The sequence below is a fragment of the Chelonoidis abingdonii genome, chromosome 19, assembly GCF_003597395.2.
Source record: "Chelonoidis abingdonii isolate Lonesome George chromosome 19, CheloAbing_2.0, whole genome shotgun sequence".
Taxonomy (NCBI): Eukaryota; Metazoa; Chordata; order Testudines; family Testudinidae; genus Chelonoidis; species Chelonoidis abingdonii.
Genome location: NC_133787.1, coordinates 6,287,959 through 6,308,887, shown reverse-complemented (window position 1 = coordinate 6,308,887; position 20,929 = coordinate 6,287,959). Strand labels below are relative to the sequence as shown.

Below are 20,929 nucleotides of genomic sequence, written 5' to 3'. Positions count from 1 at the left end.
CGGGCCCTGAGAGAAAGGGCCTAGAGGATGCAAGGGGCCAGAGGGAAGTGGCCCAGGGACAGGTAGACAAGAGGAGAGAAGGAAGGCCGGGAGGCTGCCACTAGTGGGTCCCTAGGTCAGGACCCAGAGTAGTGGGTGAGCCTGGGTCCCCCCCCTTCTCCCTTGTACTGCACCTGGCCATGCAGTAGGGTGGCTGAGACAAACTGCAACCAGCCCTTGAGACAAGACGCTAGACTTTAGAGGTTGCGGTTGGCCACTGAGGCCAGTGCCAGGGCTGCTGAACAATGCTCTCTGGAAGGGGGTGAGGATTGACTAGGGGTTACTGCCAGAGGGCAGTGTCCTGAAGAGGACACGACCAAGCAGGGAGCAATGCGGGTCCAGACCACAACTGAGGAGCAGAGGATGTACAGGACATCATCAGCAGAGGGCACTCCCCATGGACTGAGCTAGTTCCCGGAACAACTAGTGGGAGGCATCACGGTGGTGAGTCTCAACCCTGTCACACGGACATATAATTCTCTCCCAAGGAGTTCAGTCATAAATTTAATTAAACATTATTTTTTTAACAAGCATCATCAGCATGGAAGCATGTCCTCTGGAATGGTGGCAGAAGCAAGAAGGGGTATACAAATGTATAGCATACCTAGCACATAAACGCATTGCAATGCTGGCTACAAAAGTACCATGCAAATGCCTATGCTCACTTTCAGATGATGTTGTAAATAAGAAGAGGGCAGCATTATCTCCCATAAATGTAAACAAATGTGTTTTGTCTTAGCAATTGGCTGAACAAGAAATAGGACTGAGTGGGCTTGTAGGCTCTGAAGTTTTGCATTGTTTTGTTTTTGAGATCAGTTATGTAACAAAAAAAGTCTATATCACTAAATTTCACTTTCACAACAAGGAGATTGCACTACAGTACTTGTATGAGGTGAATTGAAAAATACTATTTTTTGTTTATCATTTTTACAGTGCAAATATTTGTATTAAAAATAATATACAATTTGATTTCAATTAACAACACAGAATACAATGTATGTGAGAATGTAGAAAAACATCCAAAATATTTAATAAATTTCAATTGGTATTCGATTGTTTAACAGAATGGTTAAAACTGTGATTAATTGTGATTAATTTTTTTAACCATGATTAATTTTTGTGAGTTAACTGTGATTAATTGATAGCCCTACTGTATGTATATTGATCTTTAAACCTTACTCTCTCTCTTTTGCTTTTTTAATAAATTTTAGTTTAGTTAATAAGAATTGCCTGTAGCGTGTATTTGGGTAAGATCTGACACATTCAATAACCTGGAAGGTGATGTGTCCGATCCTTTGGGAATGGTAGAACCTTTTCTTTTATATGATGAAATATGATTTATAGAAATCACCATATTTGACTTAGGTACCTGGATGGAGGCCTGAGGCTGGATCACTTTAAGGGAACTGTGGTGTTTGGACATCTGAGTAACCGGTGAAGTAATAAAGAAACTGTTTTATGCTGTCTTGGTAAATCTAAGTATTGGAATATCCACCAGCTTTTTGGGGATTGTCTGTCCCATATTTTGCAGTTCACCTTAATTGGGTGACCACAGCTGGCCCCCACTGAGACCCCAGTCACAAAAACATTAACTCTGGGCTTCTTGCGGCTGCAGCTCATTGAATCTGCTCTTGTCTTGCTGTATATCAGGAATAATACTAATGTACACTGGAGTGCACTCAAAATAAGTGCACTCTGGCTGGAGTGAACTCTGGCTGTTGTCAGAAACATTCCTTCTTTCCTCTAGTCTAATCCTAAATGGAGCAGCTCCCTGTTATGGAAGGAGATCAATCCTTGAGTTGTCTTTGGAACTAAGCAGCAAGAGTTAGGAAGAGACAGGGTGTGACACACACACAGTTCAGGGCTTCCTGAATGTGGTTACCACCACTAAGGTTATCATCAGAATCCAAATCCTCTGTTTACTGTCATCCGATAAACCACCATGCTGGTTACAGTGAGGACGATATCAGAGTTTAAAAATGCCCTGTGATAGGCCCCCCCCTTGAGTTTTAGATCATTTATTTAGATTGTAAGATGCACAGAGCAGAGATTACATCTCCTACTGGCTTGTACAGCACCGTCTGCGCACGTTGTCAGCACTTTAACAACAGTGGTAATTGAATCCAGAAAGCAGAGCCTGTATGTCTCTTGCAGGAGATGAGCTACATTTGGAGCACCATGCGGAAGGACTCACCCTTGCGGACCTGCCTCTTCTTTTATCTTGCTGTTCTTCTGCTCCAACAGGCAGGTATGGATAGTTCTTTATTCAGAGTTCTGACATCTCTGCTATCGTTTCGCCTAGCAGGCCACCCTGACATCCGCCGACAGTGATTATACCAACCTGGGGACAAGTCTGGCATCCCGGTCAGGACCCCCCGCATCTGCCCTCACGGGAGTTGCTGAGCAATTGCAGTCACTGACACCTTCCTGCCAAAAGTTTCGTTTTTGACAAAGTGGCCTTTTCCAGCAAAAAAACGGGTTACACAAAACATACACACACACACACACAAGTGCGGCTGCAGCAGCAGAAGGTCTCTGCAGATCCAGGGGCACATGGGGAGCTGTGGTGAAAATCAGTCTCCATGAAAGAAACAGCATGCAGGGCTCAGCTCAAGCCCCTCTTTCATCTCCCCAAAGGCCTTTGCGACTCTCCTCCCTGCTCTGCTGGCAGGTCACTTGTTCCAAGTACAAATTCATTCACGAGGTGCAGCTATGAGAAAATTGCAATGGCGGGACGGAGCCCTCACGGCCCTAGCCCAGGATGGGGTGGGGGTGCTGTTTATCTAAGCCACAGAAAGGTGGGGGAGCTCTCCCTCTGCTTTCCTCATGCTCTCCTGCATACCTTTACTCTAACCCCCAAGATCTGTCAGGTGGTGGTATGTCACGGGACGGCACAGGGGTCAAACCTTCCCCACACAGTGCTGCCGCTCCACCCATCCCGACACAGCTCGTTTCCCTCCCAGACCCCACAGAGGCCCAGGAACGCTGTCAGGTACCCACACAAAAGGAAAGGACGAAGGAGGTGAACATGGTGGCTGACATGGACGACCGCATGGAAAAAGGACGCTATGTACGGAGTGGGAAGTTGGACAGGTGAGTGGGGAGCACACAGAGGGGACTTTGCCAGACTACACTCTGGGGCCAGCTCTCCGAATCCATCTCCTGCAGCTAGGGCTGCCAGGGAAATTTACGGAGAGGCATATTGAAGCAGAAAACGGCATTTTGATCAAATGGAAATCTGAGTGAAAAAACCTGTTTTTGTCAAAAATTGGGAGTGGGAGGGGTCAAAAAACTAAAAAGATAGAGAGAAAACAAATCAGGTTTCAATAAAAAGCCAATATTTCTCTTTTCCTGAAATGTTTGAAAGGGGAGAACAATTTATTTCCAGCTGCATCCACAGCCTCCCTCCGCGTCTAAAGCAGGTTACAAACCTTGCTCCCGCCTCATAACGCCTCAGGGAAGTGGCTCAGTATCATCACCTCCATTTTACAGATGGAAAAACTAAGACTGTCTACCCTGCAACGAAAAACCACAGCACCCAGTCTCAGTGCCAGGATCATTTGACATGGCCTCGTGGGGCTCAGGCTGCAGGACTAACAATAGCAGCCTAGCTCTTCCGATTTGCACTGGAGCCAACGCTCCAAGACCCTTCCCCTCTTGCCAGGTTTCCGTGCCCAGAAGGTCCCAGTGGCATTCTAGGGCTGCTCCGAGCACTCAGAGGTTAATTGTGTCAGAGGAATGGCTAAGCTCAGAGGAGGAATTAAGCCCCTATGTAAGCAGCTTCTCCCAGACTGCTCTACAGTCCACTGACTCAGCGCAGACAGCCCAGAGTCAGCCCCCTGCCCCAGACCAGAGAGGGGGAGAGACAGGATTTGCTGAAGGTTTTTAGGACTAGCACAGGGGAAGAGGAGAGTCAGGGTTAGCGTAGGGGGCGGAGAGTTGAAGGGGAGGTGGTGAAAAGGGCTGAGGTTCACTCACCAGGGTAGCTGTGTGGCATCAGGCAGACAGCAGGCAAGCGAAGCTGAGACACCCTTGCTCTCCTTCAGGGCATCTCAGCTGAAGGGGAGTAAGTGAGGAGGGATTGATGAAGAAAAGCCAGGCCCTCTGTCCCAGTCCTGGTCAGCACTGCCCATATCAACTTTGCATCCAGATCTGGGAAGAAACCAAAATTTCTAACCATTGGAATTTTCTGTGAGATGGCTTATCTGTTTTTCGACCAGAACTAGTTATTTCTAAGTATAATTCTAAAGTCAGACACCCAATATAATACAGACTCGGATCAGTCACACTGGCCCGTACAGACAGGAGGCCTCATGAACAGGCTTGGCACAGTCTTCCAAATGAGGCAAGCCCAAAGAAAACCCATTCTGTCATTTGTGTGAGGAACGTTTAAAGCTGACGGTGACAGGGTCTGATGTTTGAATCTGTCTCCAATTTTAGTGCCCCTAGTCTGAGGCAACCTCTAACGTGTGATGATACCTTCTGGAGATGATCTTAAATATACATCTTCAGTGTCTCTGCCTCTTATTTCATTCAGTCCCTTGTTCTTTTCTCCCTCCTCGTATTGTCTGCCCCAGCCCTGGCCTCTCTGGCCTTCTCCGCCCCTCTGAGCACAGATTCTTGTTTCTCCATTCTAGATTAAAACAGTTAGAACAGATGCTGTTGAAAGTCAGTTTCCAAGAGGACAACTTCACTATCATATGCCCCAACATTCAGACTTTTGTATTCAAGATTAAGCCAATGAAATTCCCATGGCTGAATCTCAGCAGCAAGTCAATACCGGTCAGTATCCCCCATGCTCTAAAGGCGGGCTTTGCTTTCTAATCACTCTTCCCAGCGTAGAGCCTCTCATACTGACAGCGTTCTGGTGCACGGAGCGATAGCATGAGCTTTTGTTTCCATAGGAGTCTGATCTCTATTTCCATTACCTCCTTTCTCTGTCTCCCCTGCTCCATTATACCTGCCTCTTCCTCTTTTTTGGCCGAGTGCCTAAAGTAGATCTACAAAAGAGCAATTTCCGGAGGAGACCAGATTAGTTTAGTTCCTTCCGGTTTGGTTCCCTCCTTGCTCAGATGGCAGAGCTGCTGCCCACTGACCACAAGAAACCCCATTTGCATCCTGGCTGAGGTAGTGTGAACACTTGAGGTACGCCCAAACTCCAGGCCCAAGGACTAAATGGAGCTTCATTGACTGCTGAGGTCTGACTCCAGTATGTCTGAGCCAGCAGATATAAATACAACATGGGCAGGCTGGATGGATAGACAAGGTGAGGTGGGATGCTGAAATCTGCCCTGCCCCACAGAGGATAGCTCAGCAGGGTCCTTAAACCTTATCTCACCCTCCTTTTCTAAATCAAGAAGGAGTCGCATCCTTTCCCAGCTGTCTCCAGCCACCTGCAGCACTGTTGGCTTGGATGGGTTTTCTTTTCTTTGTTAAGCCCCTCCCACAGCAAGACTATGGTAATTAGGGACAGAGTTGGGACCCTGGCCAAGACTGAGTATTTACATTCGGGGAGCCCAACCTAAGTCTCCTTGAAGGGTCCAGAATTTCAGAAGGCGCTGAGCCCCTCTCCTCTGGAAATCAAGCTGTTTGGACACATCTCAAGAATCTCAAGCCACTTGTGAAAAACTCTGGGCCTCTCAGCACACTCTGGTCAGGGGCATCATTTCAGAAAAATTCTGGTGGGGAGGACAAAGCTGTGTCAGTATATAGACCAGTCTTTGTGGTCATATTATTTCCTTCAATGTCTGCAGGTGGGCGGAAGCAGAGCACAGAAACCTATGAAAAGTTGGGGAGGAGGAGGAAACCAATGTTGGGGAAGCAACTGCCCCCCCGGCTCATGTTTTTGCCCTGTACATGTCAGCCCTTGGCCCTGGGCTTTTTTCTCAGGCAGCCTGGAGGTGTCTTCCCCAGCCAGTTGGAGATGAGAGCCATGCACTCACCCTTCCCACAACCCAAATCTCCAGGCGCCTGAGAACAGTCTCCGGTGGCCAGCTAGGGTCTCAGTCTCCACATCCACCCAGAGTGCTTTGTGCCGGGAATGCGATATGCTGATGCTTCCATCCAGGGAAGAACTTTTGCCAGAGGGCAGCGGGGACAAGGGAGAGATTTCAGCTTTATCTTCTTTGACTGAAAGCCATGTAACAGTGCAGCAGTGGGAACAGGAAATCATCCACATGGCCTCTAAAGCATCTGGGGGACTTCCTCAGTGTTAGTCCCTGAATAGATCAGACCGCGGGTTTCCTGCATCTCTGCTCTAATAATATTTTGGGTTGAATTTCCTTCTCTTTTTAGAGTAACCTTTCTGCAGTGAAAGTGAGTGCTTACATTATTATCATGAGGAAGTGTTACAGGGGATTGAACTGGGGACCTCCAGAGCTAAAAGCATGAGCCACACTCCCAAGGAGGCTGTAACAGACTCAGAGTCATTGCTGATTGCACCCAGAGTGGGAACATGCACTCACAATTCCAGAATTTTCACAAACACACATGATCACACCTCTGCCCATCTCTAATCCCGACTGCCCCTGGAACCCGTTGTGTCCACACGTATATTGTATGTTCAAAGCCCACATGCAAATGTGCCATTTACTACACAAAGCAAAATATGGATTTTCAGTCTAAAATGATCTGTCTCACGTTAACTAAGGGAAAACAAGACCAAAGTCTCCAGGGTTCAGCTTCATCAAGGTATGTGTGCGCCTATTGAAATCCATGGGTCTTAGACCCCTAAATATCTTTGTGGTTAGGGCACTGATTTAGGCTTCCTGGGTTCAAGACTCCCTGTGCCACCTTGGACAAGTCACAGTCTGTCGGTACCTCAGCTCCCCATCCGTGAACTGGGGATAAATGCGCTTCCCTACTGTCCAGGTGTTGTATGCGATGCTCAGATGCCAAAGGAATGGAGGCCATATAAGTTATAGCAGATGGACAGGAGAGAGCTCAATGTGTGTATCTCTGCTGCAGCCATTTCTGGGAGCAAACTGGTAACTGAACTCTGAACCCAGAGAGTGTTCTCAGAGATTTAAAAGTGCATGTGAGTGTGGCTTTGAAATGCTGGATCTGACTATCAGGTTACAGACAAGGGTGCGTGAGGTAATACCTTAGGACATTTAGGGGTAGGAGTGTGCAGCCCACAAGAATCAAAATCCAGCATCTGGAAAGCATCATGCAAAGGTGCAAAAGGAACCAGTTTTATTTTACCACCATTCTACTATTAAGAAAATAAAGGGTGATTTGGGGCACTTCAATGGCAGGGGCACAGTTTGAGACACCTTAAAGGGACTGATTTCCAGAGGGATGAGCTCTAAATTTTCTGAAAGTCAGTTCCCTTTAAGGTCTTCAGCTCGGCCCCTAAAGATTGACGCATTCAGAATCACTAGTCACTTTTGAAGACCTTGGTAAAGCCTAATTTAGGGACTGGCCCAAACCAAACCCTTTGATCCAACAGCACCCTGCAGGGCGTGGCTCTAAACTTTGCAAACTGGGCCTGAACTCTAAAGCAAATGGTAAGTCACGGACCCAAGAGAACCATTCAGATGTTTCTGTAAATGAAGGTCTGAAGGAGGGAGCCCGTAGCTTCCATCTGCCCTGTCACTTCTACTATAAGGTGACCTAGAAAGTGGTGAGCCTCAGTCACAATATTTGTTGCCACCATACAAAATCCTAAACTTATCATGGAGCAATAGGACATTCAGGGCTTCCAAATCCTCTTGCTCCAGCTTCTCAATCTTTCCTCTTTTTGACCCAGGTGGCAAGACAGAGATTCCCAGACACTATTTCACCCAAAACTCTGAGAAAAAGCTTCTACTAGTCATTTATACCACACCCATCACCATGGTATTCTCATATCTGACTTGCCGGAGCCCTGCCTCACAGACCTCACCTCTCTTCATTTCCCACTCTTCTGCTCATCTGATGCTGGTCTCCTCGCTATACCTCCATGCAACTGCGCCACCTTCTCCCCCGCAGCTCCTGCTGTGATCATCAATCATCTATATTACTGTAGCATCCAAAGCACCAGTTAGGATCAGGCCCCCATTGTGCTGGGGAGCGTACAGACATAGATGAGGAGACATCATGGAGAATGGAGGTGTTTGTTGCCTCTCTAGTAGCTGGTCCATAAAAAAGGTTTAGGAATCAGCTACAGGGCTTCACTTAGTTCTTTAGCTCAAGGGGAGACAATTCCTGCTTTTAGTGCAGAAGGGCCTGGGTTCAAACCACACCGTTGGCCCAGATGGGTTCAAGTACATGAATAAGTCTCTCTGCCTCCAGCTACAAGCATATCCGACCCAAGCACTGCTCTTTTCATCCTTGCCTCATTTTTCTTCTCCCTCCCTCCACTATCATTTATCTCACGCTGACACTGTGCTTCGCTCTTTCCAGCATGCTGGCACGCAGGGTGTTTGAAAGATGCTACAGTTATTGAGTTGCACTGCAGCCCCCTGCAATTGCTCTTTCAGCACTTGCCTCTTGTCTTTAAATCATAACCTGGCATTTGTCAGTTTGCACCTGGGAATGTTTCTGCTTCAACCTCGCAGTCCAAGTCCAGAACCCAACACTCCATGCTTTTCCCAGCTGAACTGATGAAGAGAAGCGGGAGAGGAGCGGCAGAAAGGAAACTTGTCTGCATTTATCTCAACACTCCTGGCCTGTTCCAGGTTAGACGTTCTGAAGTTTTACCAGTGCGGGTGGGTTGGGGAAGCAGAGAAAAACCATTAGTTTGCACATACTCAGCCCCCTTTCTTTCGAAGAGCTGTCTAGGCTAATGCACCAGACCATACGCACGGGACCCTTCCCCAACACCGAGATGCAGATGAAGCAGGGCAGCTGCTTACCAGCATGCAGCAGCTCTGCACGACGGATTGCTCATTTATGGCAGAGAAGTCGAGAGGAATGCCATATCCAATTGGAAGTGCAGGGGAATTTAGAGAGGGCAAAGGCCCCAGGTATATAGGAATTGTCTCAGGGGAACCCCAGGGGAACACTTCTCTTCTGGTAATTAAAGCCCCAGGAAGCTGTAAAGATGTGATTAGCCCGCGGTCAAGCAACAGCAAGACTTGTCTGGCTTTGCTCATTAATTGGCTGCTGCAGCCCCCTATGACCAATGCTAAGAAAATAGCTTCCACTGGCATTTCAATGAGATGAGCAGGACGGTGTCTCTAGCCCATCTGTCTATCTAGCTGGATCCTTTCATTAACAACATACCAAATGCAGGTGCCCACAACACCCACACATGTAGCGTAGAGGACTCTTAGGTATAACATGGGAAGCAGCAATGGACTCTCCTCTGTGCAGCCTCAGTAAGATGTGTCTTGAAGGGACACCTCTTGGAGCGGAAGGGTAGTTTGGTCTCTCTGACCATTCTGTCCATGGCCTCCCTGATGAAATGGTTAAGCATTGTGGTGTGGGAGGTTTGCAATGTGAACACCTGCCTGCAAGGAACTGGATTGAGACCAACAAACTCATTGCACATAGGCCATCAGATTGCCCATGGATAGGAGCAGTGTTGGTCATCTGCAGATGAAAGGCTTCCTATCCCAGTGACCTGCCCACTCCTGGTAATAGTCTTTATCGGTCTGTGCATTGTTTCTTCTACTCTGTCTTTGCAGGATGGGAAGAATAGCTCCCTACTGAACAATGACATCTTAGGGGCCACCCTTGAAAACACCGGTGTCACCAACCTCACGGAGCCTGTGGAGATCCGGTTCTGGCATAACCAAACGCTGGTGAGCTGGTGATCATGGCCCACAAAGGCATTTAACAGCAGCTATCACTCTGGGCAAGGAAAGGCAAATAGCTCTCCAGGGCACCGGAGATGGGAGGTCAGTGTAGCTGAAGTCTCAGGAACAGCCAGGGCTCTTGAAACACAGTGGGAATTCAACCTGCTGCTTGAAGGGTGGATTTGGGCCTGTATCTTTCTGCCTTGGTGTGCAAAGAGGTGGGAGTGAGTGCATAAGGACCTCACCTTCCCTGAGTCCTGGCACCATTAACTGCCTGGGATCCCAAAGGGGAATGTGATTCCTACTCCCTGCTAGCAGCGTGCTCAGGTGCTAGGGGCCTGGCAGGGAATGGCAGGCTAAGAGCAAGATCTCCTCTGCTCTGTACCACCCAGTAGAACTGGCCTGGCACGGAGCAGGGAGCATGCCACTTCCTCGAAGGGGATGCAGCGGGCATGCCCATGTGTGCTCCCTGGGAGGAGTTCTAGCTGAGGCAGAAGCTGTAGCAGAAAACAGAGTAGCTGCTGCAGGGATGGAATGGGGCTTTTGAAATGCTTCTGTCCTCCTCTGACCTCACCTGGAGCTACGGGAGAGAGGGGGAGGTCCTGGCTCATTGCAACTAATAAGGTGTGTGGTGGTTGGTTGGTTTTTAACCATAAACCCAGTGCAGCCCCACTGACCCCTGCCAACTCTTCTCTGTAAAGTATTGCTGAGACTCTGGGGGTCAGCCCACATGCAAGTTGTCTTTGTCCGGACTGGGGAGCAGGTGGGAATCTTTAGCTGGGAGAGACATGCCCCCAAAGTGGGCACCATGCAATGTAACCAAACTGTGCAGACACAGAAGGAAGCATTTGACCTTTGTGCTCTCGGGTATATTGGAGACACGTCGGAGAGCAGCAGTGAACTGATTATGGGGATTTAGAGGAAAAGATTGCAAAGCAGAATGGCCAATTGACGAAGGAGCTCTAAGACAATTGCTTGATAAGTATGTAGGGCCAGATCCTCACCTGGTGTAAATCTGCTTCAGGGAAGCTAGGCTAATTTACACCAGCTGAAAATCTAGGTGTAAGCAGGGAGAAAGAAAAGAGCGTAGGGTACTCCAAAGGGATATTATTACTCCAAAGGGGTATTATTACTCCAAGGGGTTATTATTACGAACTTAGAGTAACGGGATAAACTGGTTAACTATCAAATATTTCCTCACTACACTGCGGAATAGTCTCCCAAGTGATGCAGTGGATTCCTGTGATAAGGCTTCATGTTAATAGTGGGCAGGAAAAAGTGCTGGGAAATTTGCTGTAGGGAACAACGCTGCATAGGCAGGAGGGACCAGTGCCAAGACTTTTCTCTAATGAGCCCAGGTTACGTACTTTGCTTGGAACTAAGGGAGCACAGACATTTCACCATATGCCTCATGTTTTCTCCCCCCGCCCCCCAACCAGGATAACTCAAATGCGAGCTGCGTCTTTTGGGTGGAAGGAACAGGTAATTATGACACTCATGGCATCACACGGTACCCATGCATGCATGCAAGGAATGAGGAAGAGGCAAAACAGAGATGGTGGGAGTTGTTCAATGGAGAGCACATTGCCTTAGACACCAGGGGGACCTAAGGACCAATCATGCAGCTGCAATTTACCACACAGACTCTGGGGTTTCATGCTATGACCATCCCTGTCTGCTGCCAGACTATACTCACCCCAGCCACCTTGCCAGGAGAATCTGGGAACCCCGACCTCCCTTGGCTCCCAGCAACAAATATCCTCCTGCCATCCCAGAGCGGCAACAAGCTGCCAAACCCTCCTCCGCTCCATGCTGCTTACGGAGAAGCCCCCTCTGTGCACAGAGCCTTGCTGAGCATAGGGCTATATGGAGACCCACACTGGCACCTTTTGGAGGACTAAACCCCACACCCCTCAGGGGTTTCCTGAGTGAGTGCCATTGTCATGCACAAAGTGGGTGGAGAGCAAGCCCAGGTCAGCCAGAGTCACCTGCAAACAGCCAAGCAGAGCACAGGCACTTCCCACAGGCTTGTAAAAGCAACTCCCATTTTTATGCCCTGCTTCCAAAGAAGGAGTCATATAGAGACCCAGAGCCATAGAATTTAAGGCCAGAAAGGACCCTCAGATCCTCTAGACTGGCCTCATGGATCATTGGCCACTAAAAACACAACCAAGCACCAAACCACCACCCACAGAACGGAACGTTACAGCCCTCAGAGACTGAACAATTGTGTGCCACAGGCAGAGAACAGGGACTCAAGGTACCCCCAGTGCCCGGGGCCCCTGCAATGGCTGGGAATTAAGTGAGATGCACCCAGATAAACCTGGCAAGTGACCTGCCCCCTATGCTGCAGAAGGCAACACAAAAACTGCTCCAACGTCCTTGGCCCTGAGAACTGGAGGCTTCCTGCTCTTAGAGGGCCTGAAGGTGCCCAGGGCTGGATCTTAGGGGATTGCAGGGGAGGGTGCAGGGAGAGGGGGGAGAGGATGCAGGGAGGGGAATCCTTCTGGTGTAGGATTTGGGAGCAGTGTGGGAGACATTTTGTCCTGCTAGCTTTATTCCTTCCCTGCACTATATGCATGAGAGCAGCTCTCCAGGATTGGGCACCAACCCACGTGAGCCCTGGTGCTGTGTAGCCTTGAACCATAGCTAGCCCAAACCCAACCCCAATCCCAATGCCAGCTCATGTCTAGCGTCAACACCCCTTGCTGCAGTAGCAACACAAGATCACACCTTGCCCCACACTCTGATTGTTTTTGCTGTTGGAGACACAGGGTAACATTTTCAAAAGTGCTGAAGCCCCACTGAAAATCAATGGGCCTTGGGCTCCTAAGTGAGTTGGTGGTTTGGAAAATGTTGCCTATGGGCTTTCCCGAGGTTCTGCCTCACTGCTCTGTGGCTGTGGGCTGCTTTCCTTAAGGCCGTTTCTTCCTCTTGCAGAAAACAGCAGCCTGGGGAACTGGAGCAGTGCTGGCTGTGAGACCATCCACTGCAAAGACGTAGTGCTGTGCCAGTGTAAACACCTCACCTACTTTGCTGTGCTGCTGGTAGGAAGGCTGTTTCTCCCCCACTGCTCTTGCTCTGTTTGGGGGTGTATGAGGCTCTCTCCCCCACCACCAGCCACCGTCTTTGCTCCCTCTCAGTCCCTGTCTCTCAGGTGCTCTAGTGCAATGGTTTTCAAACTTTTTTTTCTTGCAACCCAATTGAAGAAAATTGTTGATGCCCGTGACCCAATGGAGCTGGGGATGAGGGGCTTGGGGTGTGGGAGGGGATCAGGGCTGGGGAAGAGGGTTGGGGTGCAGGGCTGAGAGCTGCAGGGTGGGGCTGGGAATGAGGGGTTCAGGGTGTGGGAGGGGCTCTGGGCTGGAGCAGGAGGTTGGGGTGTTGGAGGGGGTCAGGGCTCTGCTCTGGGCTAGGAGTGCAGGCTCTGGGCTGGGGCCGGGGATGAAGGGTTTGGGGTACAGGAAGGGGCTCTGAGTTTTGGGGGGCTCAGGGCTGGGGTAGGGGATTGGGGTGCAGGGTTGGGGCTTGCCTCGGCCAGCTCCTGGTCAGCATCGCAGTGCAAGGCCGGTGCTCAGAGCGGGGGGAGGGCGTGGCACCCCGGAGCCCCCCCTGCCTATGAGCTGGACCTGCTGCTGGCTGCTTCCGGGGCGCAGCGCGGTGTCAGAACAGGTAGGGATTAGCCTGCCTCAGCCAAGCAGCACCGCCGATGGGACTTCTAATGGGCCAGTTAGCGGTGCTGACCAGAGCCGCTGCAACCCAGTGCCTTCCATTGAAACCCACTGCTCTAAAGCATTCATCCCTCTTCCAGGGCTGTTTCCTGTTTGCCTTCTCCCTGACTCATTCCCCGCCAGCCGCCAGCCGCTCTCAGTGCTCTGAGCAGCTCATTTCCCTGCAGCTGAGCTCCACCATGAGGCCTGCTTCCATTTCCCTTCCCTCTTTCACACCCGCCCTGCAGGGGCTGAGAGGCGCGCAGCACCATCCTCTGGGGCCGCCTCCCTCCAGCACCCCAGTTACATTGGGGGGGATGGGTGCACATGCATGCAACCCCACAAGGGTTACACTAGGATCCACTCTGCCCTGCCCCGCCACCTTCTCACCCCTCCTCTTGGACCTGCTGACCAACCTGTCTCATGGGGTCAGAACGGGGGTCGAGCTTTGAGGCGGTTCCCCCATCCCCCTCTGAGCTCTGGAAGGGGGGAGGAGATAGGACAGAGGCCAGTGACATCCAGCAGCTTCAGGGATGGGTGCCAAGCTGGGGGGGTGGAATAGGCTCCAGGCCTGAAGAAGCTGGAAGGGGTTGAGGGGAGAATGAAAGGCCAGAGCAGCCGTGAAGGCCGAGTACCAGTGCAAAGGGCTGCATTCATTCCTCACCTCTTCCCCTCCTCATCCCATGCAGAAAATCTCCTCAACGCCCATAGACGAGGCCCTCCTGGCTCCTCTCACCTACATCTCCATGGTGGGCTGCAGTGTCTCGGCTGCTGCCTCGCTTCTCACCGTCCTCCACTACCTCACCTCCAGGTAACCCCATTGCTGTGCAGAGCGGCTCCCGCCCGGGGTGCCTGGCTGAGCTGAACCAAGAGGGGCTCCCTCAAGAAAGATGCTAAACCAAATTCATCCCTGATGGGCATGCCCTCCTGAGGCCTCTGAGGTTACACCCGGGATAAGTTTGGCCCTTTTTGGAGAGTTACACTTGCCATTCCCACCCCCCAAGTCATCAAGTTCCTGCTTGAATTTCTGCACCGTTCTCCCATCGGCTCCCAGGAGGGATCCAGTTATCCCTGGCCACATCCCTCGCAGCAGAGATGAGACAGGGGCCAGAGCAGCAGCAGGTGTCAAGCAGCCAAGTTCCATTGAAATCTATGGAACAATGCCAGCCCACAGCAGCAGAGGATCTGGCCCAGGGCTTGACTGTCATGAATTCTTCACTGAGGCTGCGGGACACAGACAGATCTTGTGGTTTTCTGGCTTTCTAGCTCTCAGCCTCACTCAGGTCTTGTCTACACTAGAAAGGGTTTGCTGGCACAATTATGCGCACCAGCCTTCCTAGGGCAGGCTCGGCCAGGGCCAGATTAATTCTCCTGTGTGACTGGGGCTACTAGATTTTGTGGGGCCCCTGTATACAAGTCTTTTTCCTGGGAGGGAACTTGGTGCAGGAGGGGGCTGGAGAGGGATTCTGACCTGGGGCAGTGGGTAGGAGAGAAGGAGGGGATGGGGGGTCTGGGAGGGAGTTTGGTGCAGGAGGGGGCTGGGGCAGGAGGTTGGGGTGCTGGAGGGGGATTCTGACCTGGGGCAGGGGATTGGGGGGGAGGAGGAGGTGCAGTATCTGGGAGGGAGATTGGTGCAGGAGGGGCTCCGGGCTGGGGCAGAGTGTTGGGGTGCAGGAGGAGGTGCAAGGTGTAGGCTCCAGCCGGGAGGTGCTTACCACAGGTGGCTCTCAACTGGCAGTACAACAGAGCTCAGGCAGGCTACCTGCCCGGTTCCTGGCCAATGGGAGCTGCAGGGATGGTGCTGGGGGCAGGGGCAGTGTGCAGAGCCACCTCCCGCCCTACCAGTGGCCACAGAGACGTGCCAGCAGCCAGCCGCTTCTGGGAGCAGCGTGGGGCCAGGGCAGGCTGCCTGTACTCCCCGGAGATTGCTGCCTGTGATTTATTTTTCCAGGAGCCCCCTTGAGCCAGGGCTCCCAGCTGCAGTCCCTAAAGCCCCTGCCTTAATCCGGTCCCGGGCTCGGCTGTACTGCAACTGGTATCGCTTATACCTACTGTCCGACACACTTTGAACGGCATCTGCACTAGGGCTTCAGCCTGTAAAGAAAGAGAATAAAAGTCACACCCCTAACAGAATTGCTAGAGTCACCAGTGGTTCTAATACAGACCTGGTCTCACTCAGTGTGCGCTGCCTGTGTATCGCCACGTGGTCTTATGGACTCAGCCCCCAAGGAAGGGACAGGACATTTCCACACACTCCCCAATGTGGGCCCTATCGAAATGAGACAGCTCTGGCATTCTCCTGCAGCACACGCTGACTGGAAGGGATGTCCCAGGTGGAGGGGCTGGTGGGCATGGGGGGGCAGGAGTGGATTGTGTTGCATGCTTTGCACCCCCTCCCGTCCCCATTTCAAGGGCAGTCAGAAGGAACTGAGTTCTATTCGCGGTGTTCATTTTAGGAAAAAGAGCAGAGATTATACAAACAAAATCCACATGAACCTGCTGGGTGCCCTCTTCTTGCTGAATGTCTTCTTCCTGCTCAGTGGGCCCCTGGCATCTGTTCACTCCAGATGGCTCTGCAGAGGCACCGCTGCCTTCCTCCAATACTCCCTGCTCTGTTGCTTGACCTGGATGGCCATCGAGGGCTTCCACCTCTACCTGCTCTTGATCAAAGTCTACAACGTGTACATCAGGAGATACATTCTCAAGCTGTGTGCCGTTGGCTGGGGTAAGTGCAGGTTGTCTACCCAGAAAGATGCCTCCCTCACAACCCACGAGGAGCTTCGCCCCTCCTGCCAATACCACAGCCCTACTGCTGCACTCTCTGCAGTGTCACCAGATTCTAGTGAGAGATGTATCCACATTTCAATCACTCAAGATCTGGGGGGTGGTCAGAGCCAGGCATTGGCCTGTGGGAGGGAGGCTGTCCACTGCTGATCAAAGTGCTCCTTTAGCTGCATTCTCAGAGCCAGAGGACAACGGCTCTAGAATTATATAGTAATTGTCTGTTTGCAATGCATGAGCTTGTTGCATAGTAAAGAAGTAGGGGCTGGTTGTAGAGTTTATATCCAGATTTGGTTTCCAATCCCTCCTCAAATGCACAGGGGTTTTGATGGGGCCCACCTCTCATGTCTACGTTTTCCATGTGTGACAGGGGTGTGGGGGAGGGAATCTACAGTGCCCTACCAACGTCTAATATAAGACAACCTGGTTTACCTGGAGTGTTCTGGGACAGCGGAAACTTTTTTGAGGGACATAACTGCATCCTGCTCACACAGCCACAACCTGCTTTTGTGTTTCTGCTCTCGAAAATGGCCCCATATTCCATCACCACTTGTCTCATCTGCCTCACTGGATTCTTCCTTTCTCCAGTATACTTCTCTTCCTACCTATGTCCAAGGACCAGCTCCTTTGTATGCTACCCAGTTTCCTACCCTCCAATTACTTGGGTCCTTCTTATGTATTCCCATCATGTTCTATCATAGCTTAGTCAGTGTGTATCTCTCGCCCCCGCAGGACTGCCAGCCTTAACTGTGGTTAGCATTCTCATCTTCAAGGAAGAGGCATACGGGCTGCACATAATTGAAACTGACACGGGCTACAGCAATACGTCTATGTAAGTGTTAGACATGGGTTTGATGGTCCACACACGATCATGTTCTGCCAGAATGGGGATAAGCAGGGGTTGAGGTTGGCTTCCCAGTGGTACAGTAGGTCTAATCATTAAAAGCTTCTGTGCTCCCCAGTCCTTCCTGGTTCTTTTCCACATGGTTCTATCTTCTGCAGAATGCAGGATAAAAAATGTGGATCTATTCTCCTAAGCCTTGTATCCTACCTCCAAGCAATGTGCCATCCATGGAGTGCTCTGATCAGATTCATGGGCAATGAAGATTAAGGCTCTGGCTATGCAACAGAACTTACGGAGGTGCAGAAGCTCTCCTGCCAACATAGCACTGTCCACTCCAGTGTTTAGGTCATTATAACTTACATCACTCGGGGGTGGCTTAGTCACACCCCTCAGTAACATAACTTATACCAACATACGCTGTCATGTGTACATAGCTTAAGTCCAACTCTCCAAAACATGGCGAGTTTCCCGGCTGCATGATGCTGGTTAGAACAATTGCGCCATTTAGCCAGCATTGTCCTCTTTCAGCCTGTCCCAGGATTGTGGGATCCTTTGAAAACTACAGTGCCATTCACACATCACTAGACCATTTCTGGTGGATGGTGCTGCCCTCTATTTGGAGTATGGTGCTGTCCTTTGCCCAAGACATGCTCCGACTCCCCAGAGGCAGTGCAATTTTGCAATTAGGTTGCCCTTCCCAAAGAACAGGGCAGGTCTCCAAAGCATGGTTCCAGCCCAAAACCGTGGTCCCATTTCCCCACAGATGGTTCCACTCCCTTTCCATTGGCGCTGAAATCCCATCTGAGCTATGGCGCGATAGGCTTCCCGCAACACGACACCCTTCTCATGCACCGCTGTGGTCCCCCTTTCCAAGGCATGCAGGGATTTATTAAGGCAAATTAGAGCCTGAACTCACCAACAACACTAAGCAGCCCCAAAAGCCTTTCCACTCCATCCGAGACAGATGTCCCTTCTGTCCTCCTCATTGGGAATCCCGTTTGCTGGCATGCAAAGCAACTGGCTCCCCAGCAGCCTTGCACGGATGTCTGCTACCCTATCTGGGCTCTGACCACAAGGCTTGGATCCCCGGGGCCCTGCTGGAATGATGTAATTCTCATGGCTAGGTGCCATTCCCAAAGCATGACATGGCCAATCCCCACAGTGTGGCATCATAGTCATTAGCATACAAGAGTCTCCTCCTCTTCTCCCACAGGTGTTGGACCACAGACAAGGCCAAGGATGTCCATTACATCCTCAATGTGGGCTACGCTGGAATCACCGTACTCTTCAACATGGTCATCTTAGTCACCGTCATGAGGATGCTGATGAAATTGAGATCCAACATGAACAGTCAGAAAGAACAAGTGAAGAAGGATCTGGTGACAGTGCTGGGACTGACGTGCCTGCTAGGAACAACCTGGGCACTGGCCTTCCTCAGTTTCGGTGTCTTCTTGATTCCTCAGCTCATCCTCTTCACTATCATCAACTCCCTCCTGGGTCAGTGAGGCTGCAGGGCCCCGTGTTCAGGCAGTGGGATGAATGGGATGGAACCAGAAGTCGTTTAAGACCTGAAGCAAAGCCCTGTCAAGGGGGATTCTGCAGAAGGATGCTCAGAGGGCAGGGCTGGATTAGCTCCAGGGTTCTATTATCACTGATTTAGGAGCAGCAGAATCCCTTCGAGCTTTCTGCTAGTTCCTGGTCATTGTGGTTATAAGGAGCATGGTTTTCAGCCCCCAACAGGTCAGTGTGCTTCTGCTGCTGCTGCCCCCACCCCTGAATCCAGGTGTGGGGAGGGGAAAGGACATAGAGGTTGCTGTGAGGTCAGAAGTCAGAAGGCCCTGCTGCTATGTTACTCACTTATTGACATGGGCACCATGGAGCAACCCTAGTTACCGAAGGCTTACAATGTGCTTTCCACCTGCAGGGTTCTTCATCTGCCTCTGGTACTGCGCCGTCCGCCGCCAGCCGGACTCCAGCCCCTCCACCGGGAGTTCTCAGATGACAAAATAACCAGGCCAGCCAGCTGGACTATGCTCCCAAAGGGGCACAGCTCACCCCCCCAGGAACAGACTCACTTGCTGGAACTGGCCTGCCCCAGTTGCCCCAGTCAGGTCTGCACTTCCGATGGGGGATTTAGCAAGGAAAGAGACACACTCCTCAGTGCCTTCACACACGTGGCAGCAAAAAGTGCGACAATGAGCCTTCAAAGCAGCTTAGGAAGAGCTGTTGAGAAGGTGAACAGGACCTGGGTGAGACTGAGTGGTCACAGAACAGTCACTTTCACAACACAGGGAATTGCTGTTCCTTAGGAGGCTATAGGCAGATAATGCTTGGGGCATTGATTCTGGCGGCATTGCGCCTTGTGTCTTTATTTACACCTGTGCACAGTGAGTGCAGAGAAGGTGCACATCGCTACCAAACCAGACCTCCCCACCCACTCACACCAGGGGTAATGTCGTACAGTTACTTCACACACACCACAAGGGACAAAGCAAGGAGAATCAGAGCTTCTGTGCCTGTCCCCTCCAGGAAGCTATAAACTCCCCGGTTTGGTACATTTCCTTTTCAAATCATGCGATGATTCTCCTGTCCCGGTCACGTCACCATGGAGAGAAATTCTATACTCAGTTAACTGCCTGGCACAGGCCCCTACCGTTCAAGCTAAATGAGAGGATCCGTTAGCTGTACAGGACTAATGACATACATTGGAGCAGTTCTGATTCCATTCAGTAGAGGGTAGTGGTGTATACAAGTTCTTGCACACACCGACCTGCTCACCCCAACACCAACTCATTACGAACAAATCAGAGGTACCCTGACTTTTGAGGAGGTTGAACCCCAAATCCAAACCCTGCTGCTCAAGCCCATCTCTGATTTAAAGAGGGCAGGTGAACAACAGGGGAAGGAGATGGAAGGAAACTGCAGAAAGGAAAGAACTAGAAATTGGAGAGGAGGAATTACAGAGCAGGGCAGTAAAGAAACAGACATGGTGAAACAGCAAGCACAGGGAAAGGAAGTAACAGCACAGGGGCTGTGAATTCCTGGCTGCTGGAGACTGTATGCAGGACATCAGCCGCTGCTCACTGGTCAGTGAAGAGATCTTGCCGCAAAGGTAGATGCTGCAGCTGAGTTCTCTCTCTCAGACAAGTCCACAACCTGGATGGACTAAACGTGGAACAAATGTGCTTTTGCTTTTTTAATGATTATGTGGGGAGTTTATTACTCTTTTGAACCTAATCAAAGGCTTCCATTAAACTGCTTTACAATAGGGCATCCACCCCACCCCCACCACTGTCTTCTCTGGCCAAAGCCCATTCCCCGTGTTGGACTTTGTTACATGCAAATGACTGGAGCCAGCCTGCTGGAGTAATATAAACAAACAATTACCCTAGTGACTCCTCTTGAAGCCTGCCAGTCTGTTATGCATTTGAAGCTGGGCCTGTGTCGAAATTTCTTGCTGAAGGGTCCACCACAGAATAAGTGTGTTTAACTGAGGCCCTGCTACTCATGCTCATTGGAAGGCTCCACCGACACATTATCATAGCTGGGATAGTATTTGCAGCAGGGTGGTCCTGTGATCATAGGAGTCCTTGTGGCACCTTAGAGACTAACACATTTATTTGGGCATAAGCTTTCATGGGCGAGAACCCACTTCATCAGATGCATGGAGTAGAAAATACAGGAGCAGGTATAAATACATGAAAAGGTGGGAGCTGCCTTACCAAGTGTGAGGTCAGTCTAATGAGACAATTCACTTAACAGCAAGATACCAAGAGAGGAAAAATAACTGTTCTTTAAGTTTCTGAAGTTTTTTGTTGAAGAATTGGCACTTT

General features: G+C 50.6%; 1 protein-coding gene across 1 annotated transcript in view; it reads left to right on the top strand.

Annotated features, from left to right (window-relative positions):
• ADGRG5 (adhesion G protein-coupled receptor G5) overlaps nucleotides 1-20,642 on the top strand; it is a 28,144-nt gene extending 7,502 nt beyond the window's left edge. The window contains exons 2-14 of the mRNA XM_075073675.1: nucleotides 1,405-1,473; nucleotides 2,194-2,287; nucleotides 3,012-3,132; nucleotides 4,677-4,821; nucleotides 8,580-8,699; nucleotides 9,651-9,767; nucleotides 11,201-11,243; nucleotides 12,702-12,808; nucleotides 14,161-14,282; nucleotides 15,928-16,196; nucleotides 16,985-17,084; nucleotides 18,310-18,593; nucleotides 19,021-20,642. Of these exons, the coding sequence (XP_074929776.1) occupies nucleotides 2,197-2,287; nucleotides 3,012-3,132; nucleotides 4,677-4,821; nucleotides 8,580-8,699; nucleotides 9,651-9,767; nucleotides 11,201-11,243; nucleotides 12,702-12,808; nucleotides 14,161-14,282; nucleotides 15,928-16,196; nucleotides 16,985-17,084; nucleotides 18,310-18,593; nucleotides 19,021-19,106 (1,605 nt within the window). The 5' untranslated portion in view covers nucleotides 1,405-1,473; nucleotides 2,194-2,196 and the 3' untranslated portion in view covers nucleotides 19,107-20,642. The remainder of the gene's footprint in view (nucleotides 1-1,404; nucleotides 1,474-2,193; nucleotides 2,288-3,011; nucleotides 3,133-4,676; nucleotides 4,822-8,579; nucleotides 8,700-9,650; nucleotides 9,768-11,200; nucleotides 11,244-12,701; nucleotides 12,809-14,160; nucleotides 14,283-15,927; nucleotides 16,197-16,984; nucleotides 17,085-18,309; nucleotides 18,594-19,020) is intronic.
• Nucleotides 20,643-20,929: the final 287 nt, after the last annotated feature.